Genomic DNA, 25,913 nt, shown 5'->3' on the forward strand with positions numbered 1-25,913 from the left:
ATAGTACATGTCGGGACATGACAAAAATGATATTATGGCCCCACCCTAAAATCTACAGGAAGTCTGCCATATTGGATCAAACCCTGGAACGACAAAAGTTTACACTCTCACATTCAGGGCATCACCTTGCACAGTTTTAATCACAAACACTTCAAATATGGCCAAATCCCACTAAACCCATGTGTGATTAAAGATTATCAATTACATTTTGATTATGACTTTGGGTGTGGTCAGGGTGAATTTTCAACAAAATCGCAAATTTTGGAATATTTCAAATAAATATTTCTCTTTCACACATTTTTTGTTGGGAAAGTGCTAATACAGCGTTTATGCACATTTGTGAGCTGAACGCAATGATATGCAAATCAAGGCACTCTCTCACAAAATGGCTCTCTAGCGCCCTCTTCAAATTTCATTTTCATAAATTCATAAAAGACAATCGATTTGTCGTGGACGTGTGAAAAAATTCACAGGGGCTTTATTTGTGATGGGGCACGATGTGAGAAAGTCACATGACTGTAGCTGTTATGGTTTAGGAGAAAAATAATGGGTGGAAAATGCGTTTCCATTATTAGGCCCGAGCCTGGGACTCCGTCCCGGCGAGGGACTCATTAAAACCGCGTCCGGAGCATGGAAAATGGCAAAAATCAAGTAGTAAACACGCCCCGACATGGCAGTGAGTGGTGTCAAAAATTAGAACTCGACGAGCTCTAATTGTCACAAAAGACCCCGAGAAAAAATAACGAAAGACGACTCGGTAGCGCCACCTCAAACTTTGATTTTCATGGGACCAATGGGAGCCCGACTCGGACAAAAGTCAACATAAAAATCTGAAACTCACATTAAAAAATAGTACATGTCGGGACATGACAAAAATGATATTATGGCCCCGCCCTAAAATGTACAGGAAGTCGGCCATATTGGATCAAACCCGGGAACGACAAAAGTGCACACCCTCGCATTCAGGACATTTTCTCGCACAGTTTTCATCACAAACACTTCAAATTTGGCCAAATCCAACTAAACCCATGTGTGATTAAAGATTAACAATTACATTTTGATTATGACTTTGGGTGTGGTCAGGGTGAATTTTCAACAAAATCGCAATTTTTGCAATATTTCAATAAAATATTTGTCTTTCACACATTTTTTGTTGGGAAAACGCTAATACAGCGTTTATGCACATTTGTGAGCTGAACGCAATGATATGCAAATCAAGGCACTCTCTCACAAAATGGCTCTCTAGCGCCCTCTTCAAATTTAATTTTCAAATATTCGTAGAAGACAAACGCTTTGATGTGGATGTGTGAAAAAAATCACGGGGGCCTTATTTGTGATGGGGCACAATGTGAGAAAGTCACATGACTGTAGCTTTTACAGTTTAGGAGAAAAATAATGGGTGGAAAATGCGTTTCCATTATTATTATTATTATTTTGGTGGCCGGATTGAAGCCACTTTTGACCCCCTGAACGTTAACGAAAAGTCAATTTTATTGGACCCAAAATTCAAGTTTGGCGAAAAATTTATTATTTTGATGTTCAAAAAAATTATTCTTTCAAAATGACTCAATAGCGCCACCTCAAAAATCAAAATGCATTACGTCAATGAGAGACCTTTTTCATCGTAGACAAATGAAAATTGGTACAAACATAGAACATGTCAAGACAAGTAAAAAATTATATTATGACCACACCCTAAACCCTACAGGAAGTCGGCCATTGTGGGCGGAACCCCATTTTTTCAAAATTTTACCTCTCACATTTGGATTTTTTGCGCCTTGGATTTTCATTCAAGAAACTTGCAAATTGGTGAAAATGAACTAGACCCATGTGGGATTATAGGGAACTGTCTTGGATTTTTCTATATCATAAAATGTGGGTGTGGCTAGCCTGCAAAAAAAAAGCAATATTTTGAAGTGTTAAAGTGTGCATAACTCACACATGCAGTGTCCTATTTCCCGGCATTAATATACATTTTGTTTAAAATCTTGATCTACACGAAATTATATACAATTTACATATGTCAGAATTTTTTTTGCTCCACAGCGCCCCCTTGAACTTTTGAATTGTACCAAAAAAATTACTTTGACGTAAACATTTGAAATTGGGCATGGACATTTGGCTTGGCAAACTGAACAAAAAAAAACAATAAGAACATATCTCTAATTTCAAAGGTGTTGCCATGGCAACGTCTGACTTTTCTCATTGAGATACATGGGTTTTGGATAACTGGGATGAAAAATTATTACTTTGTCATAGACCATTGAAATTTGGTACACATATTCCTCTCATCATACAGATAAAAAAAGCCAATGAGAACATACCTCTATTTGCAACTATGTTACCGTGGTAACATAATAAATGTGTCATTGAAATGAATGGGGTTCAGAGTACTGGACTTTGTTGTAGACTAAATAGATGCTCTACACTCATCAAACTATGGCCTAAAATTCAAGATTAGCAAAAAAGTTTTTATTTTGATGTTCAAAAAAATTAACGTATCAAAATGACTCAATACCGCCACCTCAAAATTTGAAATACATTGCGGCAATGAGAGACCTTTTTCATCGTAGACAAATGAAATTTGGTACAAACATAGAACATGTCAAGACAAGTAAAAAATTATATTATGACCCCACCCTAAACCCTACAGGAAGTCGGCCATTTTGGGCGGAACCCCATTTTTTCAAAATTTTACCTCTCACATTTGGATTTTTTGCGCCGTGAATTTTCATTCAAAAAAACTTGCAAATTGGTGAAAATGAACTAGACTCATGTGGGATTATAGGGAACTCTCTTGGATTTTTCTACATCATAAAATGTGGGTGTGGCCAGCCTTCAAATTAAAAAGCAATATTTTGAAGTGTTAAAGTGTGCATAACTCACAGATGCAGTGTCCTATTTCCCGGCATTAATATACATTTTGTTTAAAATCTTGATCTGCACGAAATGATATACAATTTGCATATGTCAGAATTTTTTTTGCTCCACAGCGCCCCCTTGAACTTTTTAATTGTACCACAAAAATTACTTTGACGTAAACATTTGAAATTTGACATGGACAATTGGCTTGGCAAACTGAACAAAAAAGCCAATGACAACATACCTCTATTTGCAACTATGTTACCGTGGTAACATAATAAATGTGTCATTGAAATGAATGGGGTTCAGAGTACTGCACTTTGTTATAGACTAAATAGATGCTCTACACTCATCAAACTATGGCCTAAAATTCAAGATTGGCAAGAAATGTTGTATTTTGATGTTCAAAAAAATTAACGTATCAAAATGACTCAATAGCGCCACCTCAAAATTTGAAATACATTGCGGCAATGACAGACCCTTTTCATCGTAGAAAAATGAAATTTGGTACAAACATAAAACATGTCAAGACAAGTAAAAAATTATATTATGACCCCACCCTAAACCCTACAGGAAGTCGGCCATTGTGGGCGGAACCCCATTTTTTCAAAATTTTACCTCTCACATTTGAATTTTTTGCACATTGGATTTTCATTCAAGAAACTTGTGAATTGTTCAAAATAAATTAGACTCATGTGGGATTATAGGTCACTCTCCTAAATTTTTGAAAGTTATAAAATGTGGGTGTGGCCAGCCTTCAAAGAAAAAAGATTTTTTTGAAGTATTAAATGGCCCGTAACTAAAACATGCAGTGTCCTAATTCCCGGCATTAATATATGTTTTGTTTAAAATCTTATTTTGAGTTCATAGATATGCAATTTACATATGTCAAATATTACATTGCTCCACAGCGCCCCCTTGAAATTTTAAATGGTACACAAAAAAATTACTTTGTCACAAACATTTGAAATTTGGCATGGACATCCCTATTGCTATACTGAACAAAAAAGTCAATGACACCATACCTCTATTTTCAAAGGTGTTGCCATGGCAACGTCTGACATTTCTCATTGAAATACATGGGTTTTGGATAACTGGGATGAAAAATTATTACTTTGTCATAGACCATTGAAATTTGGTACACATATTCCTCTCATCATACGGAACAAAAAAGCCAACGAGAACATACTTCTATTTTCAACTATGTTACCGTGGTAACATAATAAATGTGTCATTGAAATGAATGGGGTTCAGAGTACTGCACTTTGTTGTAGACTAAATAGATGCGCTACACTCATCGAACTATGGCCTAAAATTCAAGATTGGCAAAACAAGTTGTATTTTCATGTGGAAAAAAATTAACGTATCAAAATGACTCAATAGCGCCACCTCAAAATTTGAAATACATTACGGCAATGAGAGACCTTTTTCATCGTAGACAAATGAAATTTGGTACAAACATAGAACATGTCAAGACAAGAAAAAAATTATATTATGACCCCACCCTAAACCCTACAGGAAGTCGGCCATTGTGGGCGGAACCCCATTTTTCCAATATTTCACCTCTCACCTTTTAATTTTTTACGCCTCGAATTTTCATTCCAGATACATGAAAATTGGTCAAAATGAACTACACCCATGTGGGATTATACAAAACTCTTTTGGAATTTTCTAAATTATAAAATGTGGGTGTGGCCAGCCTGCAAAGAAAAAAGCCATTTTGTAAAGTTTTTAATTGCATGTAACTCAAACAGTTAGTGTCCTACATTCCGGCATGAATATACTTTTTTATTAAAACTGTTGATCTGAACACATAGATATACAATTTACACAGGTCAGACAATAAATTGCTCCACAGCGCCCCCTTGAACTTTTGAATTGGACCAAAAAAATTACTTCGACATAAACATTTGAAATTTGGCATGGACATCCCTATTGCTATACTGAACAAAAAAGTCAATGACACCATACCTCTATTTTCAAAGGTGTTGCCATGGCAACGTCTGACATTTCCCATTGAAATACATGGGTTTTGGATAACTGGGATGAAAAATTATTACTTTGTCATAGACCATTGAAATTTGGTACACATATTCCTCTCATCATACGGAACAAAAAAGCCAACGAGAACATACCTCTATTTTCAACTATGTTACCGTGGTAACATAATAAATGTGTCATTGAAATGAATGGGGTTCAGAGTGCTGCACTTTGTTTTAGACTAAATAGATGTGCTACACTCATCAAACTATGGCCTAAAATTCAAGATTGGCAAAACAAGTTGTATTTTCATGTGGAAAAAAAATTAACGTATCAAAATGACTCAATAGCGCCACCTCAAAATTTGAAATACATTACGGCAATGAGAGACCTTTTTCATCGTAGACAAATGAAATTTGGTACAAACATAGAACATGTCAAGACAAGTGAAAAAATTATATTATGACCCCACCCTAAACCCTACAGGAAGTCGGACATTGTGGGCGGAACCCCATTTTTTCCAAATTTTAACTCTCACATTTGGATTTTTTATGTCGTGGATTTTCATTCAAGAAACTTGCAAAATGGTCACAATTTACTAGACCCATGTGGGATTATAGGGAACTCTTTTGGAATTTATGGAAGTTATAAAATGTGGGTGTGGCCAGCCTGCAAAGAAAAAATATGTTTTTTGAAGTTTTAAATGGCCCGTAGCTCAAACAATCACAAACATTTGAAATTTTGCATGGACATCCCTATTCCAATACTGAACAAAAAAGTCAATGACACCATACCTCTATTTTTAAAGGTGTTGCCATGGCATCGTCTGACATTTCTCATTGACATACATGGGTTTTGGTCAACAAGGATGAAAAATACCTCTATTTCCAACCGTACAGGCGTGACAATGTCATAAATGCTCTCATTGGAATGAATGGAGTAGTATTACTCAGTCGCTGATTTTGGGGGGAGGGGTGATGTAAGCGAGAACGAAACGCAGGATGTTCACTGTAGCGTGTACCCCGTGGTCGCAAGGGGTGGCAAGGGCCTTTATCACTGCTTGCAGTTTTAATTATTATTATTATCCAAAATTTTTACTCATGTAAGAGTAATGGAATTAGGATTTCATAACCTAATCTAAGGTCTAATGTTTCAGAAGAAATCAAAATTCCATATAGCAATACCAGCTGACTTTTGCAGTAATAAAACAATGACAAAGAGTTAAAGGCATGCTGGCTAACACTAACTAAGACTGTGGGTTTATAAAATGTTGCGATGTCAAGTGAAACCCAGCCTAACAGTTAGTAATAATTGGCATTGTCTTATTAAATGTATATGTATTTGTATGTAAATGCATTTGTCTTCTGTGTGTACCTCAGCTCTCTATCCCAGCCCCCCTCCTCCCTTGGTCTCCTGGCTTTGTACGCTTTAGCACTCAGATCATCCTGCTATGACCTGAGCACCATCACCTTCACAGTAAAAGGTCACACAGATACTCTGCTCAACCAGCTCAAGAGCGCCTTGCAGAGAGAGAAGGACGATATTACAGGTACCCTCAACACCTGAAAACATCATTAGATCTGAATAGCAGCCATTAGCAACTCACAAAGCCTAATTGTTGGATTGCTCATAAAGATGAACAGGGCAATAGCTAGATGCATGTGTGCACCCCTCAGAGTGGAGTTCTGCTTATGATCAATCTGGGATCTCTCTCACTGAAAGTGTTTGAGATTGGTCCAATCTTTCCAATTCTTGAGTTGATTTGAAAGACATTACTGGGAGCATACACAAGATGGATTCTTAGGAAAGTATGTTAAAACTGAATACAAGATTTTGAATTTTAAACCTAACTCTGTCTCCAGATGCGATGTTCAAATCAACTACAGCTTTTACTGATAACAAGTGTAATGCTGATTTATTCTTAGTTACAAAAACATTGGACATGATGGCCAAGTTGTTTATAATTTGGTGTTTTGGTTCAAGGTTCAAGGCAAATCCGATTTTAGATTTTGAGCTTTTCACATGAGACATGGCACATGTACATATGCTGAGAATGAGAAAAAACTTGTACGTGTCCTCTATCTGGAGGTTAAGAACTGGCAACACAGATTCAGTTGAGACTATAGGCTAGTACCATTTTTGTTTTTTTAAACTATAAAATCGCAGACTAGTGTATGAGTGAATGACCCAGTACCCACCTACCCTAAGAGCCTCAGAACCTCAGAGCATGTTCTCATACATTCACTGCAGGTTAACACACTCCTAAAGATGGGTTGTACCACTCCTTCTGTCACAGCACTTTTTGTGTTTATTCATTTATGACTGTGGTAAGAGTTATCTGTCAATTCTATATGGATGTAGATTTCATTGTCTTTTTTTAATTATTATTATTATTGTGACAAAGTGGGCCTTTGTCCCTTTTAATAGTATTATAATTTGGTTTGTGCACATTTCTGTTTATTTTCAATAACTTTTCAATACTAAACTAAATAGAAATATCCCGGGTTTGTTTAGTTTAGTTTTCAATCAGTTAAATCACCACACACTAGTTAGTAAATATATATTTTATTTAGTTATTCAGTTCAATACAGTAATTTCTCTTACCTGCATCTCCACATGGTCCAAACGAAGAGGGGGCGTGCCTTATGTCAGCCATTTTATAGGCTTGAGAGGGGTCGTGGGCCGGACCATGTGGAGGGTAAAACTGGTTTAAGTTTGTTTATTTCTTTGCGTTAATGTCTTGTGTATTTTTGTTTCAATGATATAAGTGTTTATAGTTTATTTTGTTAAACACTTTTAGTAAAGGGACTTGGGCCCCGAGAGATGGTTTTATATGGAAAATACTGCTCATGTTACACCTGCTGCCCCTGGAGAAGAGATGGAGTATATCGGGGGAGGAGCTTCTGGTACAGGAGAGTATTTTAGCCGGGGTAATTAGACAGATGGGGAACATCAGAGTAGCCAGGGTACTTGTGGCCTTCTTTCTTAGTTTTTTTAAGTTTTCGTTGAGCACTGTCAATTTTTGGAAATATGTATTATTTTTGGGTTCACGGAGTACCACTACACGGACAATAAATATTGTCTAATGGGACTTCTTTTGAGTCTGCCTCCTATTTTGATCACTTTGGGCCAGCTTCCCCACAATTATAAAGAAAAAAAAGATGACAAAAATTTGAATAGGGATTTCTTTGTATTTTTAAATCGTACCCTATCAGTAGAAAACAGAATGCCAGTTGTACACCATTAAAAAAAATCAGTACAAGTATTAAAAGCACCACTATTTCCAGCAGAGGGCGCAGTTTAAGTATCCCACATAATGATAAATAGGCTCTTTTGATCTTTGGACGAATGTTTCCTCATCATATCCTCAGAATCCTGTTTTCTTTATACATGTTTCAGTAATCCTTTTTGTGCTAACCCTGTAGTTTACAAACATGTTGTATTAGTTTGGCAGTTCATAATTGAAACTCCTCTCAAATATTAATACTTTTGGCTAAATTTGAAATGTGTGAACTTATTCCAAAACGTATTCCAGGCAATTCATTTTAGCTCCTTACTTTAAACTTTTTTCACTGATAATTTTGTAGTGTGTTTCCACAGTGAGCCAGCACAGCCGTCCCTCCACAAATTACTACCAGTACTCCCTGGGTGTGATGAGCCTATGTGTGGGCGGGGTGAGGGTGGAGCACCATGTCCTCCATAAGCTCCTGAAGGCTGTGGAGCAGGACCACCTCAAGCATGGAGAGGCTGAGTGTGTGGGTGAGTTTCAGTGAGCGGACTCTCTCAAACATCTCAATCACAGTGAATACATTTGCAAGGGGAGTACAGCAGAGCTTCTGTGCATTCAGGAAACATGTACAAGTTCAACCCTCAGTCCTGTTCATCTCGTCTGATTAGATTTAAGGTGCTCCATGGAACATTTCTCAGTGAAGATATTATTGCTTCATGGTTTGCCTATAATGTTCCACAGTATGGCATTACATGTATCAATTTCTATGGAGGCAAGTAGGTGATATCACCAGGCCAACTTATAGATCAGGTCTGAGATGACCCTACTTCAGTAAGAATATTTGTTTTTCAACGTATTTTTAAGCAACATGTAAAAACACAACATTGAAAAAATACAAAAAAGATAAGTTTACTATATTGTGGAACATTCCAGGCAAAGCCATGACATCTCCATGAAGGCAAGCAGGTGTCAGATCCAGGACCAGTAAAGTTATATAGTGTTTCTTTAATAAAGTGCTACCTTTTAGGTGCTTACCTGGGGCATAGCTTAGCCTTAAATTGACTCCACATCTATAGGAGCGCATACATTGAGTTGGGAGTACAAACAGTAGGTCCTGACCCACCCCTGTGTCCCTCAGACTCATATGCCATGGCGGGGATGGCCCTTCAGTGTGTCAAAGACTCCAGGGCTCACGTCCTGAGGGCCATTGAGCTGAACACGGCCCTCACCAAGATCCAGAACAAGCTGTTAGCAGCACGCAGACCCGACGGCCACATTGGCAATGAGTACAGCACCGGCTTGGCAGTCCAGGTTAGCCTCATCACATAGTGGCAATGTTACTCTTTTATTTGGAATGCAGTGACACAGAATTTTTTTATGTATTTTAAATGTAATTTCTTAGTTGTTGTTTTTTTTCCCCCCGACAACGATAGGTAGAAGATATGTTGGCAACCACATTCGCATTATCGATAATTTTATCTATTGTCCACTTCTCTACTAACAGTTGTTATAATATTGTGTTTATTATACATTACTGACTGAGTTGCTTTCTCAGGCCTTACTGGCAATGGGTCAGCAGGTGTTTGAGTGCTCCATGCCTCTGGAGGCCATGAGGAGAGACGCCCGAAACGGCCTGTACCACAACCCCATGGCCCTGTCCCAGGTCCTGCCTGCTCTGCAGCTGCGCTCCTACATCTCCACCAGGACCAAGCAGTGTCTTGCTGAGGATGGTAAACACCACACACCACAAATTCTCTTCTAATATTCAGAAAACCTGTAAATGTAGTCCTACCTTTTATATTGTATTGGATGATATGTACACTAATGAGAAGTGAGTCATATATGATGTAATATTTGGAGCCCTGGAAGGGTCGAAGCTTTTTATGAAGACCATCACAGGACTGTCACGTAATCTCTCTGGGGGAGCATTAGGAATGTGACAACTACTAATGGTTGTTATATTGTATTATCAAAAGTCTCTCTGGCAACTGAGACCAAAGGGTTTACCTTAATAAACAATCAAGAAACCACCTTAAACCACTTGCAGTACATACTGTTGTGCTCTTTGACAAGACATTTCACCCACCTTGCTTTTTATAACTATGGTGTCTGTGTGAGTGTTGGTGGTGGTTAGACAGGCCGATGGCACAGATTGGCAGCCTTGCTTCCATCAGTCTGCCCCAGGAGCTGTGGCTAAAGGTAGCTGCACCACCACAGAGTGTAAAGTGATTGAATAATGCATTTTAAAGTGCTTTGGGTGTGGATTTTATGATACACTGCCATCATCCAAAAACATACATGCATATTTAGTACTTGCTCTCACACTGACCAGTATTACCCAAGTGAGTTGGCGCTTTGAAGGATCACAGCGGGACCCCTGTATTAACCCCTCTGCTTATCCTCTCATAACATAACTCTGTGTGTGTGTGTGTGTGTGTGTGTGTGTGTGTGTGTATGTGGGTGTGTGGGTGTGCGTGCGTGCGTGGGTGTGTGTGTGTGTGTGAGAGCAGACAGCCTGGTCCTGGAGCCCCCTGAGCCTGTGGTAGAGGCCCCGGTCCAGCCCAAAGTCTTTGTGTCGGTGACAGTACACACCTCAGAAGGGACAAAGAGCCTCTACAGTGTGAACGTGCCTCAGGGGAGCTCTCTGCTGCAGGTACTGGAGCTGCTGGCCACCGACAGCACAGCTGGATTCACGTGAGTTCAACAGTAGAATTCAGCTGATAGAAGTTCTGTTTGCTAAAGTGTGCGTGATGTTGCTGCAGGTTTGAGAAAGAGTCCAGTCTGTGGGGGCCCTTCCTCAGTGTAGTGAATGGAGAACAGGCAAGGCAGAGTGACCGCAGATACTGGCAGCTGTCAGCAGAGAACTCCGTGCTAACACAGGGTCAGTAGGAGTTCTTGTACATACAAACTGCTAGTACAGATATCTGTGCACCTTTATTTTAACTTCACATTAGTCAGACACACGAGGCCCAATACAGTTTATCTGAATCTTTAAAGGAGACATGCTAAATCAATTTATGGCTTTGAACTCAGATCATAAACTTATTCAGGAGATTAATTTCGATAGATTCATGCATATTTGAGTAATCCTGTATTGTCGTGCAAATGAAACTTTGATGACCAGAATTTTTTTTTTTTTTTTTTGCTACTACTTATCTCCTCATAGATATATCTCATATATATTATCTCCTCATATATATTTTTATTTTTTTTTCAATTAAGGATCAGTTCTACAATTTTAAACAGGAAGTCAGTGGGCCTATTTCTGTTTTTAAGACATTTAGGCCAATATTGTGTTTTACATTAAAAAAGAAGCATAATCTCGTTTCAAGTTGAACTAATTTCTACAACTAACCCCAGCCTTCTGTCTTTTAGGTATCAGGGATTACAAGATTGAGATGCCTCAGAACATTGTCATTAAGAACACTAGCTACTGAACACAGTTTTGCTGTGGACCAAAGACTACAGGGAACACATACGCTTCAGCTGTCTTTTACCCACTCATGATCCAGAGAAGCATGTACATGTGATTTAGGATTTTGTAAACTTTTTTTTACACTTGACAAAAGGGAAATGATGTTTTAAATGAAAGTGCAACATTTATTTTTAAGCAAATGTATTTTAATTAATGAAACTTATTAAAAATGTAATCAAAACATATGTTTATTGTATGTGCTATTACGCACGGTTAGATTTACCATGTTAAAAAACTACCAAGTACTACTTGGTAGTTTTTTAACATGGAAAAAAACATGACAGAGGGGGTAATACAGGGGTAAATGGGTCCCACCAGTATTTATGCATAAAAAAAACTGGGGCAAGCAAGATCACCCATATTGGTATTTTACCAATAATATATTGCCTGTTCCTCTAAACAGGTAAATTCTTGGTTCACTACTCTTTCTGCCATTTTGAGAAAGGAACTGGCATGGTGACTGAAAAAAAAAAAAAAAAATGCATTAACTTCAAATTATAAATCAGATGTTATGTCCCAGCAGTTACAGTTAAGTAGTAGGTTCCCCAAATAGCCTACTTATTTTTGGCATATTTGAGTAATGTAAATCTTGAACAACTACTTTGTATTTCTACTTGAAAGTGAATGTGATTATTAGGGAAATTAAATAAAGATAATCTACAAATTGCTTATCATATAGTGATATTTATTGTACAAAATAACGTAATAGGGCTGTTATTATGAAATTCTGACACAGCACCGGAAGCACTAGCCAGCGCTCTTCCGCTATACCAGCCTCGCCATGCTCCTCATGTTTACAAATTGCTATGTGTCATTTAGTGTCAAATTAAATATACTTTACAGTTTTTCCAAGAGTGAGGTGAGCTTTTATACTCATAAAATTACCACCACACCGGTTTGAGCTTCGTTAGCCTAGCCGTGCCACCACCATCCAGTCTCCAGTCAATCAAACCCGGGGTATGTGGAGGAATAGCGCCTTAAAACTAAACTACCCCCCGAATTTCGTGCCGCTTGTCAGGCTTGGAGGGAATGCGGCTGCGCTACTTCGCTACACGACCCGAAACAATCCCAAGCCCCACAGCTGGACCATGGCGTGTGCGAGTGGGACATTCGCCAGTGAGAAGGGGAGAGCCCGCGTCAAGAGAGTGTCTATAGAGGGCAACATCGGTAAGAGGCATGTCACTGTGGCTTCTGTATTTGTAATGTACGTATGCAGGTACGTAGGGGGGTGGTATTGGCTATTCAGCTGTCTTATACAGTCCACATACTTCTACCCCCATTATATATTATAAGTTATATATACATAGTGTGTGTGTGGGGGGTGGGTGGGTGTGTGTGGGGGTGTGTGTGTGGGTGTGTGTGTGTGTGTGTGTGTGTGCGCGCGCGCGCGCGCGTGTTTTACATAGTAAAAATGAACTCTAATTTAGACAAATCCACAAACTGAAGAGCTATCCAAGTGCCACCTGAAGGAACTTGCATGCCACAGTTTGAGAAACATGGCCTTAGAATATTCTTTTAATTCTTATTCCTATGAATTTGCACATTGTATGGTTTGTTTCTTATCACATCAAGTCCAGGATTGAAACTTAAATCAGTCGGCAGTACTTACTGTGTATCCACCTTTTAATTATTAAAAAACGTTCCCTTATGGATCTTACTTCTATTTGAATGTTGTTATTGTTATTATTTTTTTACTTTTCAATATGTGTTAACTATATAACTCTATATAACTCTAAAATCTCAATCATTTCATGCCCTTCACCCAAACCCATACTAGTACCCACCATAAATAATTATAACATAATATGGGTAACAATATGGGTAACAGTAGGATACTAAATGGTACAAGTAATGAAGTGTTGTTGTTTTTATGAATGTCCAGCTGTTGGGAAGTCCACCTTTGCCCGCCTGCTGCAGTCAGCCTGTCCAGACTGGGAGGTGGTGCCAGAGCCAGTTGCTAAATGGCAGAACATCCAGAGTGGAGCTTCTGGGGTAAGTGTATTCTTCTAAGAAGCCCCTACTGGGTTTAGGATTAGGGTCTCTGGCTACAGTTTTTGTTAAAATGTCTTGTAATAGGAAAAATCATGTAATTTTTTTTCTGAGCACAGCCCCTCAATGTGTGGTTTACATGTCATTTAAATAATCTTAAAGTGATAGTATATAACTTTTTGAATGAGGAAAGTCAACTGCATAGTTCCATGGGAATAGAAAGTTAAAACCATACATCAGAACATTCTCCATCAAAACACGTACGTTTTATGCCATTTCCATGGAAACAGGCAGGAGGAGTCCCTCCAGGCCAACGAAGAGTCAGGTTTGTGGAGATGCAATGTCCAGAAATCATATACCGTAAATTTCGGATTATAAGCCGCTACTTTTTTTCCACGCTTTGAACCCTGCGGCCTATACAGCAGTGCGGCTTATTTATGGAATTTTTACTGGATAACGCTCTCTAGCTGTAAACGTAAAAGTGAGACAGACGTGGGGAAAGATTCTGCTCTGAAGAATTCACTAGTTTTGATTTTGAACGATCATTTTGCGCATCATGAAATGGATATGATGCAGTTTTTAAGATAAAGAAGGAAATAGAGCAGGGGTCGGCAACCTGTAACACGCAAAGAGCCATTTGGACCAACTTTCCACGTAAAATAAAACACTGGGAGCCGCAAATACTTTTTGACATCTAAAATGAAGATAACACTGTGTATAATAATAATATAACGGAATAATGTAGGTTTTATTTTCACGGACAAGCCTTCTACACGTGGCAGATAAATATGGCAAAAACAACTTAAGTGCATTAAAAAAATACAACTCACCAAACCGCTGCATCATGCATCGCGCTGATTATGTGATTATGTCTACTCTGCTCCGTAGTTTCTTTAAAAAAACAACAACAAAAAAACTCTAAAAGCGTATCGTTTAATCCCAGGTGCTTATTCTCCATGTGCCAAAGCAGCTTTGAAGGTTTCATTGCCTCATTTGCTTTTCCCGCATGTTACGCAGAGCGGACTGTGCGTGAGAGTCACTTGCAGCGACAAACCCAGATTTTAAGTAGGCTTTGTCTGTTAAATTTAGCTTTCTTTTTCTTGGAGGTCGTAGTCTCCTCTTCTGGCTCCTCAGTTGTCCTTTTCCCCTTTGTTAAAAGCTCTCCAAAGAGTTTTGTTTTGGCTCATTTTCACTTGCTTGTGGCTCTACTTTTGTGCGTCGTGTCTGATGTGTTATATGTGAAACGTCATCGTGGAGACAAGAGCAGATAATAAACTTATCACTACATCAAATAGATTTCTGTGGCGATTTCCAGCAGGATTTTCATGATACATCTACGGACGAGCTTATTAGTGTGTCATTAGGGACGGGCGAAAGTTGCTCCTGACCCCTGTGCGCACAGCGTCTGAAAATCAGTGCTCTTTACGCAGGACTGTGAGCTGTGTCTGTGTCTGTGTGACGTGAGACGTGAGCGGTGTTTGTTTTGAACATTGTTCCGCGAGTGTGACGCTTATTTTGAGCAACAAAAAATAAGAAAATATAATTTTATTTTAAGATCATAATAATCTTCCAATTTAAACTACAACAAAAAAGAGCTAACACAAATAAAATACACTTCAGCCACACAGAGCCGCAGTATAAGGCTGAAAGAGGCGCATGCGGCTCCGGAGCCGCGGGTTGCCGACCCCTGAAATAGAGCCACTGCACGTAAGCTCGACATCAATGAATCCAACTTGGTCAATGTAAAAAGACGACAAAAGTTTTCAGAGAAAATAAAAGCAGATTTTCCGTGTTGGTGCAGCTTTATTTTCTAAACCTGCAGGTGTGTTCATCCCGTGTTGATGTCGTGTTGGTGCCAATTTTCAGGCACAGTTTAAAAAAAAAAGCGTGTAGGTGCACCGTCTTTCTGTGTAAATATCTCATGTTACAATATGAAAACCTGCGGCTTATATTCAGGTGCGGCTTATATATGTACAAAATAGATTTTCTCTTCAAATTTAGCTGGTGCGGCTTATATTCAGGTGCGCTCTGTAGTCCGAAATTTACGGTAAGATAATTTAGCTGCTCTGTCTGATATGCTATTTCCTCCACTGAAGAATCATTATATTTATTTATGAGGCACTGGGGATTCAGTTGGACATGCAAGTAAGTAAAACTAAAACATGGGGAAAAGTAAGTCCATCCACCCATCCATCCATTTTCTTCCGCTTATCCGGGGCCGGGTCGCGGGGGCAGCAGTCTAAGCAGGGACTCCCAGACTTCCCTCACCCCGGACACGTCCTCCAGCTCCTCCGGTGGGACCCCAAGGCGTTCCCAGGCCAGCCGAGAGACATAGTCCCTCCAGCGTGTCCTGGGTCTTCCCCGGGGCCTCCCGGCCACCCTGCGGAGGAAACCCATTTCAGCCGCTTGTATCCGCGACTTTGTCCTTTCGGTCATTACCCAGAGCTCATGACCATAGGTGAGCGTAGGAACGTAGATTGACCGGTAAATCGAGAGTTTTGCCTTTGGGCTCAGTTCCTTCTTTACCACAACGGACCGATACAGCGACCGCATCACTGCAGACGCTGCACCGATCCGCCTGTCAATCTCACGCTCCATTCTTCCCTCACTCGTGAACAAGACCCGATATACACAATATACACAGGGTGTGCCACAAGGATCTGTTTTGGGTCCACTACTCTTTATTCTATATATTAACAATATAAGTCAAAATACTAGAAACGTAAATTTTCATTTCTATGCAGATGACACAGTAATGTATAGCACATCATACACTCCACTACAAGCTCTTCAACAACTTCAGATCACTTTTAACACCATTCAGAACACTCTCCTAAGTCTAAAACTCACCGTAAATTCAGACAAAACTAAGTTTATGCTTTTCACAACTTCTAAAACACTTACTCCAAATCTCCCTCAAATTTGCACATCTGAAAGTACTCCAATTGAGTTGGTAGACAGATATAAGTATCTAGGTATATGTATCGACAGTTCACTCTCATTCTCGTTTCACATACAACAAATAACAAAGAAACTGAGACTGAAATTAGGATTTTTCTTTCGAATTCGGGCTTGTCTTTCTTTTGAGGCCAGAAAAAGGCTTGTGGCTGTCACTTTCATGTCAGTGTTGGACTATGGTGATGTGGTCTACATGAACACTTCAGCTCAGAGCCTGCGAGCTGTGGACTCAGCTTACCACGGAGCTCTGAGGTCCATCACTGGCCTCAAAGCGCTTACGCACCACTGTGTGCTATACACTCACTCGGAGACTCAAACACTTGTATCTACTTATATACAAATGTATTCTTGGTCAGCTTCCTTCGTACGTGCAAAGGCACATAGTTCAGAGAGATGCTGGTGCATACAGCCTTCGCTCACAGGATCTGTTTTTATTGTCTGTTCCCAGGGTTAGGTCTGAGTTTGAGAAAAAGGCTTTTCAGTTTTCTGCTCCTTGGGCCTGGAACCTATTACAAAATGACTTGAAATTAAAGGAGCTGGTCTCCTTAGATTCTTTTAAACATATCTTAAATAATAGGGGTATAGAATCATTAGTGTGTAATTGTTTTAATTGAACCTGTTGAAGCATTTTGACCGATCTGTGTTTTTAAATTGTGTGTATATGTTTATGGTTTTTTTGTACCTAAAACTGTGGCCTCTTGGCCAGGACGCTCTTGGAAAAGAGATTTTTAATCTCAATGAGTCTTCTTCCTGGTTAAATAAAGGTTAAATAAATAAAAAATACTTGAACTCCTCCACTTGAGGCAGAGACTCACCACCGACCCGGAGAGGGCAAACCACCTTTTTCCGGTCGAGAACCATGGCCTCGGATTTGGAGTAGCTGATTCTCATCCCAGCCGCTTCACACTCGGCTGCAAACCTCCCCAGTGCCTGCTGCAGGTCCTGGCTCGAAGAAGCCATCAGGACAACGTCATCTGCAAACAGCAGAGAAGTAATACGAAGTAATATTTCTTCTTTAACTTTATGTCCAATGTTGTCCAATGTTGAAGTTGAACAGAACCTCAACCAAGACATTTTTGAGTATGTTTTAGTACTGAGAGGTTGACATATGCTCTTAATAACATAACTGGGATCATTTACGGTAAATAAAGATTTTTGTCAATAGTGCCCCAACCTAATCAGGTTGTCAAAAGTATCGGAAATCAGATATGAATCAATACTAAAATTAGTACTCAAACTAGATACTCATTAGCAGGTATCGATACTAAAAAAGTCACTTTCACAGGACAGAAATGAACCTTTTCTGAATCGCTTTAGAATGACTTTGAGCTGTAGCAGCACAAGTATAAGACCATATAGACTAAAACGACTATGGAACCATCCTGGATTAGACTATTATTTAATGCTGAAAAACACATTCCATTGTCTAAATAAAGAGTATTTTTAATTATCATGATACTGGAATCAGTATTGAGTATCAAGTCTATTCCTTAGTATCAAAATTAAGTTTGAAATTGTAGTAATGTGACAACACTATTACTTAATGTACATTTCTAAATTACAAATTAAGTAGCGAGAGAAAACTGGTCAAAGCAGCTAGACCAGCTTGAGCATATTCCAAACCAAAGTGTTCATCTCTCCACATTAGTGTAGTCCAGGGGTCGGGAACCTTTTTATCCGAGAGAGCCAAAAAAGTCACATATTTTAAAATGTATTTCCGTGAGAGCCATACAATATTTTTTAACTCTGAATACAACTAAATGTGTGAATTTTTAAACAAGACCAACAATTTTAGAGTATAAGAAGTCTCTGAATGTATTGTTAATATTTTTTTTAATAACATCTGTGGGAGCCAAGTTTTGGTTTACGTTTGGTAATGCATGCAAATTCAGAGTGTTCATATTTTAATGTTTATAAATGATGTTTTATGTTAATTTTTGATTTATATGTATAAGCTACACTTGTTTTATTGCATTAATGTTGATTTTGGAAAATATCTTGTCATTATTGAAGTTTTATGTAAATATGTTACGTCACTTTAAGAGCGATAGCGCGCATGAGGGGAAAACAGCACGTGCTGTGAGAACGTGTTAGTTGAGGCAGCGCATAAAGACAGCCAAATGGTTTTCTTACCGTAGTATTGTTTATTTTTGAGAATTACTTGATTTGATTACTTCTGTATTTATGTATAATTTATTCATTACTTATTGTGCTAACAAATGTAAGCTAAGATTTATCTGAGAGCTGATGCAGTCATCAAAAGAGCCATGTCTGGCTTGCGAGCCATAGGTTCCCGACCCCTGGTGTAGTCAGTGTGTTCTACTCCTCTTTGTGCAGAGGGGCTCTGAGTGTACCGTGAATAACCTGCTGCAGATGATGTATGCAAACCCCCAGCGCTGGTCCTACACATTCCAGACCCACTCGTGCATGAGCCGCATGAGGACACAGCTGCAGCCCCCAAACCCTCGCTTCCTCCAGACACAGGGAAGTACTGTACAGCTGTACGAGAGGTCCATCTACAGTGACAGGTACCAAAGTGTGCATCAGATGATAGGCCAATGTTCCAGAGGCTGTGGTTTACAACGGTGAAATATTTATCCCATTGTTTAAAGTATGCCTTTTTGGAAACTTTTTTAAACCTACCTAATGGGATGAAGTGGCACTATAGAAAGTTACCAGGCAGTCTCAGAACACAGTAATGTTTAAGGTAAGGGCTTTCTACCATGTTTTAATGTTGTTTTCTCATCACAAATGTACCTGAAGAAATTTTAGATGTCATCCATGCATGTCTGAGAAATCTGGATCTCTATGCAGGGCCCTATGCGAACCCTCCTTACAGTTAGGAGTTACTGCACAGTAAGATGTAGTATTGAACTATAAGCTACGTAGCTCTTTTTTGTTTTGTTCATTGTAAAACACAATGTTGATAATAAACAACTTAGTAATAGAAACCATTGACTTCCTGTTCAAAACTACAGAACTGAGAAACCCTTCCTCTTCTTCATAGTGACATATCACTGCAACAAGCAGTGTATTTTCATGTATGTATTTTAATTGTTTTTAATGGTGACATTTTAGAGTAATATTTTTTGTTAATAGTGAAATACAGAACTGGGATGGAAAAAGGTGTAGATAGAAATGCACTACAATACAGGATTGCATGAATGAATCAAAATACAACTCTGAGTAAGCTAGTGATGAGGGAACACCATTATAACATGGTTGATGTCTATTTTGCATAATCATGCTATTAAACAAAAGATTCAAGGATGTTGTCTGTTATATAATTTATGAATATTGCTCTCATCTCTTATGGTTCTAAATAATAATAATGATAATAATTAAAGCCGCAAGCGGCATTGAACGGCCCTCGCGGGCCGTGCTTCGCACTCAACCGACCCGGCGCTCCCTGTGGGTGGCGCTGACGCGCCTCTTGTCCCTTTTTTATTGTGGTTTTGGACTGCACCAAACAAGTCAAAACACATTGGAAATGCTGATGCACAAAATGCAAAAACATGGGTTTTCCAGGCATCGCCATGGCAACACCGTGCAAAATACAAACTTGGCCCCCTGGGACTTTTATGACGGGGTCGACCTGAAGAATCACTGTGCCAAATTTCACATTCCTCAATGTAGCGAATAAGTCGTTATAAGACTTTGAAATGTACGAATATTTGGAAATTTTCCCATTAGGATAACATGGGCTCTTTTGGGCATCGCCATGGCAACACAGTGAAAAATATGACATGGGTCTGACTGACTTTTTTGATCAGGATGACATGAAGGGTCATGGTGCCAAATTTCACATTATTCCATGAAACTAATATTTTTCCTATGAATAGGAAAAATTGGGAGGTTTCCCATTAGGATAACATTGGCACTTTGGCGCATCGCCATGGCAACACGGTGCAAAAACACACATGGGTCTGATTGACTTTATTGATTGGGATGACCCAATGGATTTTGTGTCAAATTTGATAACATTTGGGAAAACTAAATTTTCAGCCCTCCATACAAATATATTAGATGTTCTGTAGGGGGCGCTATCGCGCCAATTTAGTTTCGTTCATAATGAGTAGCTTTAGGCCAAAAAGTTTTACAACTGATTCGACCATTGACTCAATGTTGACGCTGACCTATGCCCTGTATGGGCTCGGGCCTAATGATATCTATTTATCATTTTTAAAGTACCATAATTTCCTCCACAATCAACAAAATCTCCTGTTTTATTCTGCCTAAAAACTGCTAACCCTATAGTTTAGATTTGTACGACCATGTTTTGAAATGTGATTGCATATTTGTTTGAAATTTGAATAGAATCTTATTATTATTATTATTATTATTATTATTGTTGTTGTTATTGTTGTTATTGTTATTATTATTATCATTGTTATTATTATTATCTTTATTATTTGCAATCACAGTGCTTGTCAGAAAAATAAGATATGTTTCCCAAATCTTTCAACCCTTATAGAAAATGAAGAGAGGAAGAGGGATGGGAGGGGATGTTCTTTTTGAATTCCCATGGCTATTTTGCAGGTACATTTTTGCTCTGAACTCCTTTGAGCTGGGCTCTATCAACTCCACTGAATGGACCATCTACCAGGACTGGCACACCCTGCTGGTGCAGGAGTTTGGCAACAGGGTGGCGCTAGAGGGCATCATCTACCTACAAGCCCCTCCACAGGTCTGAACCATAGGCAATACAGTTTCATGGATAGGCTTGGGCATATGTGGGGCCAAGAAAAGTTACTTTAAAAATATATTTCTCAAGTCGTTCAAGGAAATGTCTCCCATAAAAAAATTATTGGGGAAAGCACTACTCAAGCTGTCTGGACGTAACATCTGATTTATAATTTTACAGTTAATGTAATTGGAAGGAAAAGAAACATGATGCACAAAGTTGATGCACTACATTTTTAGGTTGGTGTCATGGCATTAAGTACTAGTTATCAGGTCAGTGATGTAAATCCTATATTATTACAACAACATCAACAAACCTTATGATTTTGTGTGTTTCAGACGTGTATGGAGCGTCTAAAGATCCGGGCCAGGCCAGAGGAGCAGGCTGTACAGCAAGACTATCTGGACAAACTGCACGCTCAGCACGAGAGGTGGCTGCTGGATAAGAGCACAGAGTAAGCAGCTTTCTTTTATATACCTAGCTATTATTGATTCTTTGCAGTTGATGTCATCAGCATCCCTGGGGGGAGATGTGATGCTAACTGAAGGCTCTGCTCTGTCTGAAGCTCTGTTACTCAAGTTAGATATTAATTTGAGCGTTTTACACAATCTGATCATAAAGCACAGACTTCATTAAAACTGCAACAGGTGATCTGATTTTGTTAGTCCCTCTCACCTTTTTTGTTCAAAATCAAACACCTAAAAAGCTCATGAACATATTGTGTTTTAAATCCATTTTGTATTTTTTCTTAAAATCTTTTTTGGCAGTGTTTGCTAATGTGTGCATTGTGTCACCATGGTTACTGTTGAACATTCCGCATACATACATGTAGAAGCCCCTGCCCCCTCAATTATGTACTATCAATGTATTCTGTAAGTTTATTCTCTTTCACTCAAATATTGCAGAGCTCAAATTATACAGAAAACATTAAATAATCTTCAGAAACATGTTAAACATTAAATAATCTTCAGAAACATGTTAATGAAAGTGTTATTCAAAGTTATGAAGCATTATATAAATGTGTTAAAAAAAAAAAAAAAAAGCCAGAGGACAGACTCACTCCTCTTCTGTTCAAATGAAAAATTCATACACTACTCATCGCCACACCACTTTGGACACACCCTCTAATTTTTTTTTTCTTTAAGTACTACTTTCTACATTTAGGTAGATATGGAAGACATTAAAATATATGGTGCAAGATGTATAGAATTACATGGTAAAGGAAAAAGGTTAAATAGCTCAGCTTAATATATTTTTTGATATTGTGTGGAGTCTTAGATAATTTGTGTCCACAATTTGCTTTGTCAACAGCACTGCAAACCATTGGCCTTTTTCTCGAGTTTCTTAATGAAGTCATCTGAAATAGGTTTCACTTTACAATTGTGCCTTGTCTTTTTTTGTTTTGCTACATTCCATATGTGTCCATATGTGTTCATAGTTCTGATGCCTTAAGTGAGAATCTACAGTGTAAATAATCATGGAAATAAAGAAGAAACATAAATGAAAAAGTGTGTCCAAACTTTTGACTGGTAGACTTCATTCACATGTATGTACTGCACAGAGCAGGAAAAGAGCCAGGGACAGCACTCTCGAGTGAGTTTTAAATGAAAGCTTAAAATTCATTTTTAAGTGGAGCCTGAACACTCTGAGATATAGCCAGTCCTTCTGCCTTGTCTGTGTGCGTGTTTGCAGGGTCCATTTTGAGCCTCTGCGCAGGGCCCCTGTGCTGTTGCTGGATGCCAGCGTGGAGTTCAAGACTGACCTGCAGGTTCAACAGGACTACATCTCTAAGGTACATCTCCATGGGAGCACAAAAATTGCAAAGACACATCTGCGGTTAAATTAACCTTTAATTAGGGTTGTCACAATATCAGTGTCTAGTGGACATGTGAGAAGAAACATCACTATTTGACAACTGTTTACGATTATTCACTGTTATTGACCCCGTGACCAAATCACAGTGACATTTTTGGACTTTCATTGATATTGTCCAATAGTTTACTATTCCTCTAGTACAGGGGTCACCAACCTTTTTTAACCTGAGAGATACTTTATGGGCACTGAGTCATACGAAGGGCTACCAGTTTGAGACGCTCTTCTGAAATAACACATTTTCTCAGTTTGCCTTTAGTTATACATTACTAATAATGATAAATGTGTATATCTATGTGAACACACTCATCACATTGCAAGACACTGATCACATTAATGATTTCTCAAAATAATTATCAACAATGAGCAAGGAGGGAAATGGATATCAGTATTCAGCACTTTAACTTTACTAATCTTAGTGATTGTTAAATTTCCAGATGACATTTACATCACTACATCTCATAGGAAAAGTGTCCCATTTTCGCTATCCTTTGACAAACATTTTTAACAAAACATGAATAATATACATTGCACCATGTTTCATAAAGGTATCAACTATGTAATATTAAAGAAAAATAAGCGTACATATTTTTAAATAAATCTCGGTTGCGTTGCATGACTTTTTCTCCGGTGTCGTGAAGAAAGCCTGTTGTTTACCAAAAGCTGCGTTTATCTCTGGGCTTGTTCTGCCCATAGTGTGCGTCCCCGTGGGTAGTTAGTGTGGAGCTTTGTGAGACGTAGTGAAGTGTCCCTCCACATTGTGCCGCTTTGCCGTCACCACAGTCGCTCCGCAGATGAGATAGGCGCAGGTTTCTTTTAGGTTTCTTTTTTTGTCACGTGCAATACTGACCTTTGAAGTGAATAGATCAAAGTTCACCTTAACTTATCTAAACTTCACGTATAATGAACATATGTTTAAGATATTGTCATTTTTAAATCTATTCACACAAGGGTGATAAAAAATAAAAATAAAAATAGCAACAGAATAAAATTAAATTTTAGATGCAGCTCATTAGTGAGTTGTGCTATTTTTAGAACCGGTCTGCGGGCGACTCACGTGGGGCTTGAGGGCTACATGGTGCCCGCGGGCACAGTGTTGGTGACCCCTGCTCTAGTATTCACTCCAGCTTTATGAAATCTAACTTTATGAATGACAATGTCAAGTTAATGACACATATACAGAATGACCAAATAATTTTATGTATTTGATAAGACATTTCTGGGCTGGTTGGATGTTTTTCAATGTAGAACAAAGTTATCATATTTTTTGAAAATATATGAACTAGGTACATTAGCTAAACAAGTCAAAACATCTCAAATTTTTACATAGCTAATTTTAAGTAATCTATTATTGCCAGAAGTTGCTCAGTTACATTTACTTGAGTAACTTTTTAAAAGAATTATACTTTTCAGAGTACTTTTCTAGCAGCACCCTTTTACTCCTACTTGGATAATATCTTGAACAGTGTAACAGTACTGTTACTTTTTAAAGTTTTGGTTCCTCTTGAAATGATTAGAACAATTTTGTGTTTTTTGTAATATTATTTTGATGTGTTTCTTTGTCCAGGTGAAGGAGTTCTTCAGCTCTTTAGAAGATGGGGCAAGCACATAGTACACAGCTGATGAAGATACCGAACAAGTATAATAAGCTCCTCCTCAGACTGTACACCTGTCTGACACGTTACTGCTTTTACTTGGTGTATGCACATGTGACATGCTACACATTTATTTAGATGCTTTACTGAATGTTCAGTGAAAGCTGTACTCTGAAGACCCATCAATACTGACCTCACTGTTAGACCAAGTTACATTTGTAAATTATGCAGTTTGATACATTCCTTTAAAAAATAAATTTAGATTTTTTTTTACAAAATGGCTTCCTCTTTTTTAAAGTTTTAAAAAAGTAATATCTGCAACATATTTCTGTCATATACCTGTTTGCAATAAGTTTACATTATTTACTGAAAGGGTATTATGCAAAATCGACCTATTGGAGCTTTGTACCATGGCATAATGTTATTCCCTCATCAAAAACATGCCTGAAGAGGTGTTCAATGTCATCCATGAATGTTTGAGTAATCTAGAGCTTTCTCCCAGGCCCTGTTTGAACCCTGTGGTTAGCTGTAAGATTCTACGCAATGCTCAGCCCACAAGTCTATGAGAAATGGCCATGTGGGAGCATGGGTGACATAAAGGAGCAGGATACAAAAAATATGTTACATGTGGTAGTATCGTTAGTGGCAAGCATGGTGATTGTGTTGTAATAGCAAGGGGAGCGGTACAGGTTATGGTATACTTTAACAATGAATACCCCATAGAACTGTAATACCCTCTTTGTAACAAATAGCCAATTTGTTACAAAAGTAACACCACTTTACACCCTTCACTATATGCACTTTAAACTTTGCACTTTAATAGGACACAGCACTTAGAACATTATTTGCACTTTAACAAATAAAAATAAAATAAAAATTGCACACAGGATTTTAAAATGTTTGTTTAACTTGTCTGTCCTTTTACCCAATTTTAGATGTGGAGGCACAGTGGCACTTTAATTGAAGCAATGTATAGTGGAGGGAAAAGAAGACAAATTTAAAGTTAACAACTAATAATGAATTAAATTGAATATGTGCAATATTATAGTGCAGTACTTTAAGAATGTTTTTAAGTGTGTGTGTGGTGTAATTTGCAGTGTTCGCATTTTAAAAATGTTTAACTTGCCTCCGGTGTTGGTTTTTAGGGTTTATGTATATATTTGTGTTATGTTAATTAGATTTAAAATTCATCCAGCGGTCGAAAGATACAGCTTTAAAAGCAACCCGAGGTAACACAAGAGGACAGTGTAATATCCCTAAATGTAAAAC

General features: G+C 38.4%; 2 protein-coding genes across 3 annotated transcripts in view; both read left to right on the forward strand.

Moving 5' to 3' along the window:
* Window positions 1-11,586, forward strand: part of tcn2 (transcobalamin II) — a 49,005-nt gene extending 37,419 nt beyond the window's left edge. The window contains exons 4-10 of the mRNA XM_055224465.1: window positions 6,222-6,391; window positions 8,443-8,601; window positions 9,210-9,382; window positions 9,627-9,801; window positions 10,582-10,765; window positions 10,834-10,952; window positions 11,447-11,586. Coding sequence (XP_055080440.1) covers window positions 6,222-6,391; window positions 8,443-8,601; window positions 9,210-9,382; window positions 9,627-9,801; window positions 10,582-10,765; window positions 10,834-10,952; window positions 11,447-11,508 — 1,042 coding nt within the window. The 3' untranslated portion in view covers window positions 11,509-11,586. The remainder of the gene's footprint in view (window positions 1-6,221; window positions 6,392-8,442; window positions 8,602-9,209; window positions 9,383-9,626; window positions 9,802-10,581; window positions 10,766-10,833; window positions 10,953-11,446) is intronic.
* Window positions 11,587-12,289: 703 nt separating this feature from the next.
* Window positions 12,290-24,875, forward strand: LOC117376035 (deoxycytidine kinase 2-like). 2 transcript variants are annotated; one of them, XM_055224466.1, is made up of 8 exons: window positions 12,290-12,405; window positions 12,565-12,713; window positions 13,429-13,538; window positions 18,831-19,021; window positions 21,033-21,180; window positions 21,516-21,631; window positions 22,870-22,969; window positions 24,617-24,869. In XM_055224466.1, the coding sequence occupies exons 2-8, from the start codon at window positions 12,635-12,637 to the stop codon at window positions 24,659-24,661; spliced, it is 789 nt and encodes a 262-aa protein (XP_055080441.1). In that variant the 5' UTR covers window positions 12,290-12,405; window positions 12,565-12,634; the 3' UTR covers window positions 24,662-24,869. The 2 variants fall into 2 exon arrangements, with proteins under 2 accessions (XP_055080441.1, XP_033828332.1); XM_033972441.2 differs by having other exon boundaries at window positions 12,290-12,713; window positions 24,617-24,875.
* Window positions 24,876-25,913: the final 1,038 nt, after the last annotated feature.

This window comes from Periophthalmus magnuspinnatus, chromosome 9 (genome assembly GCF_009829125.3).
Source record: "Periophthalmus magnuspinnatus isolate fPerMag1 chromosome 9, fPerMag1.2.pri, whole genome shotgun sequence".
NCBI classification, from domain to species: Eukaryota; Metazoa; Chordata; class Actinopteri; order Gobiiformes; family Gobiidae; genus Periophthalmus; species Periophthalmus magnuspinnatus.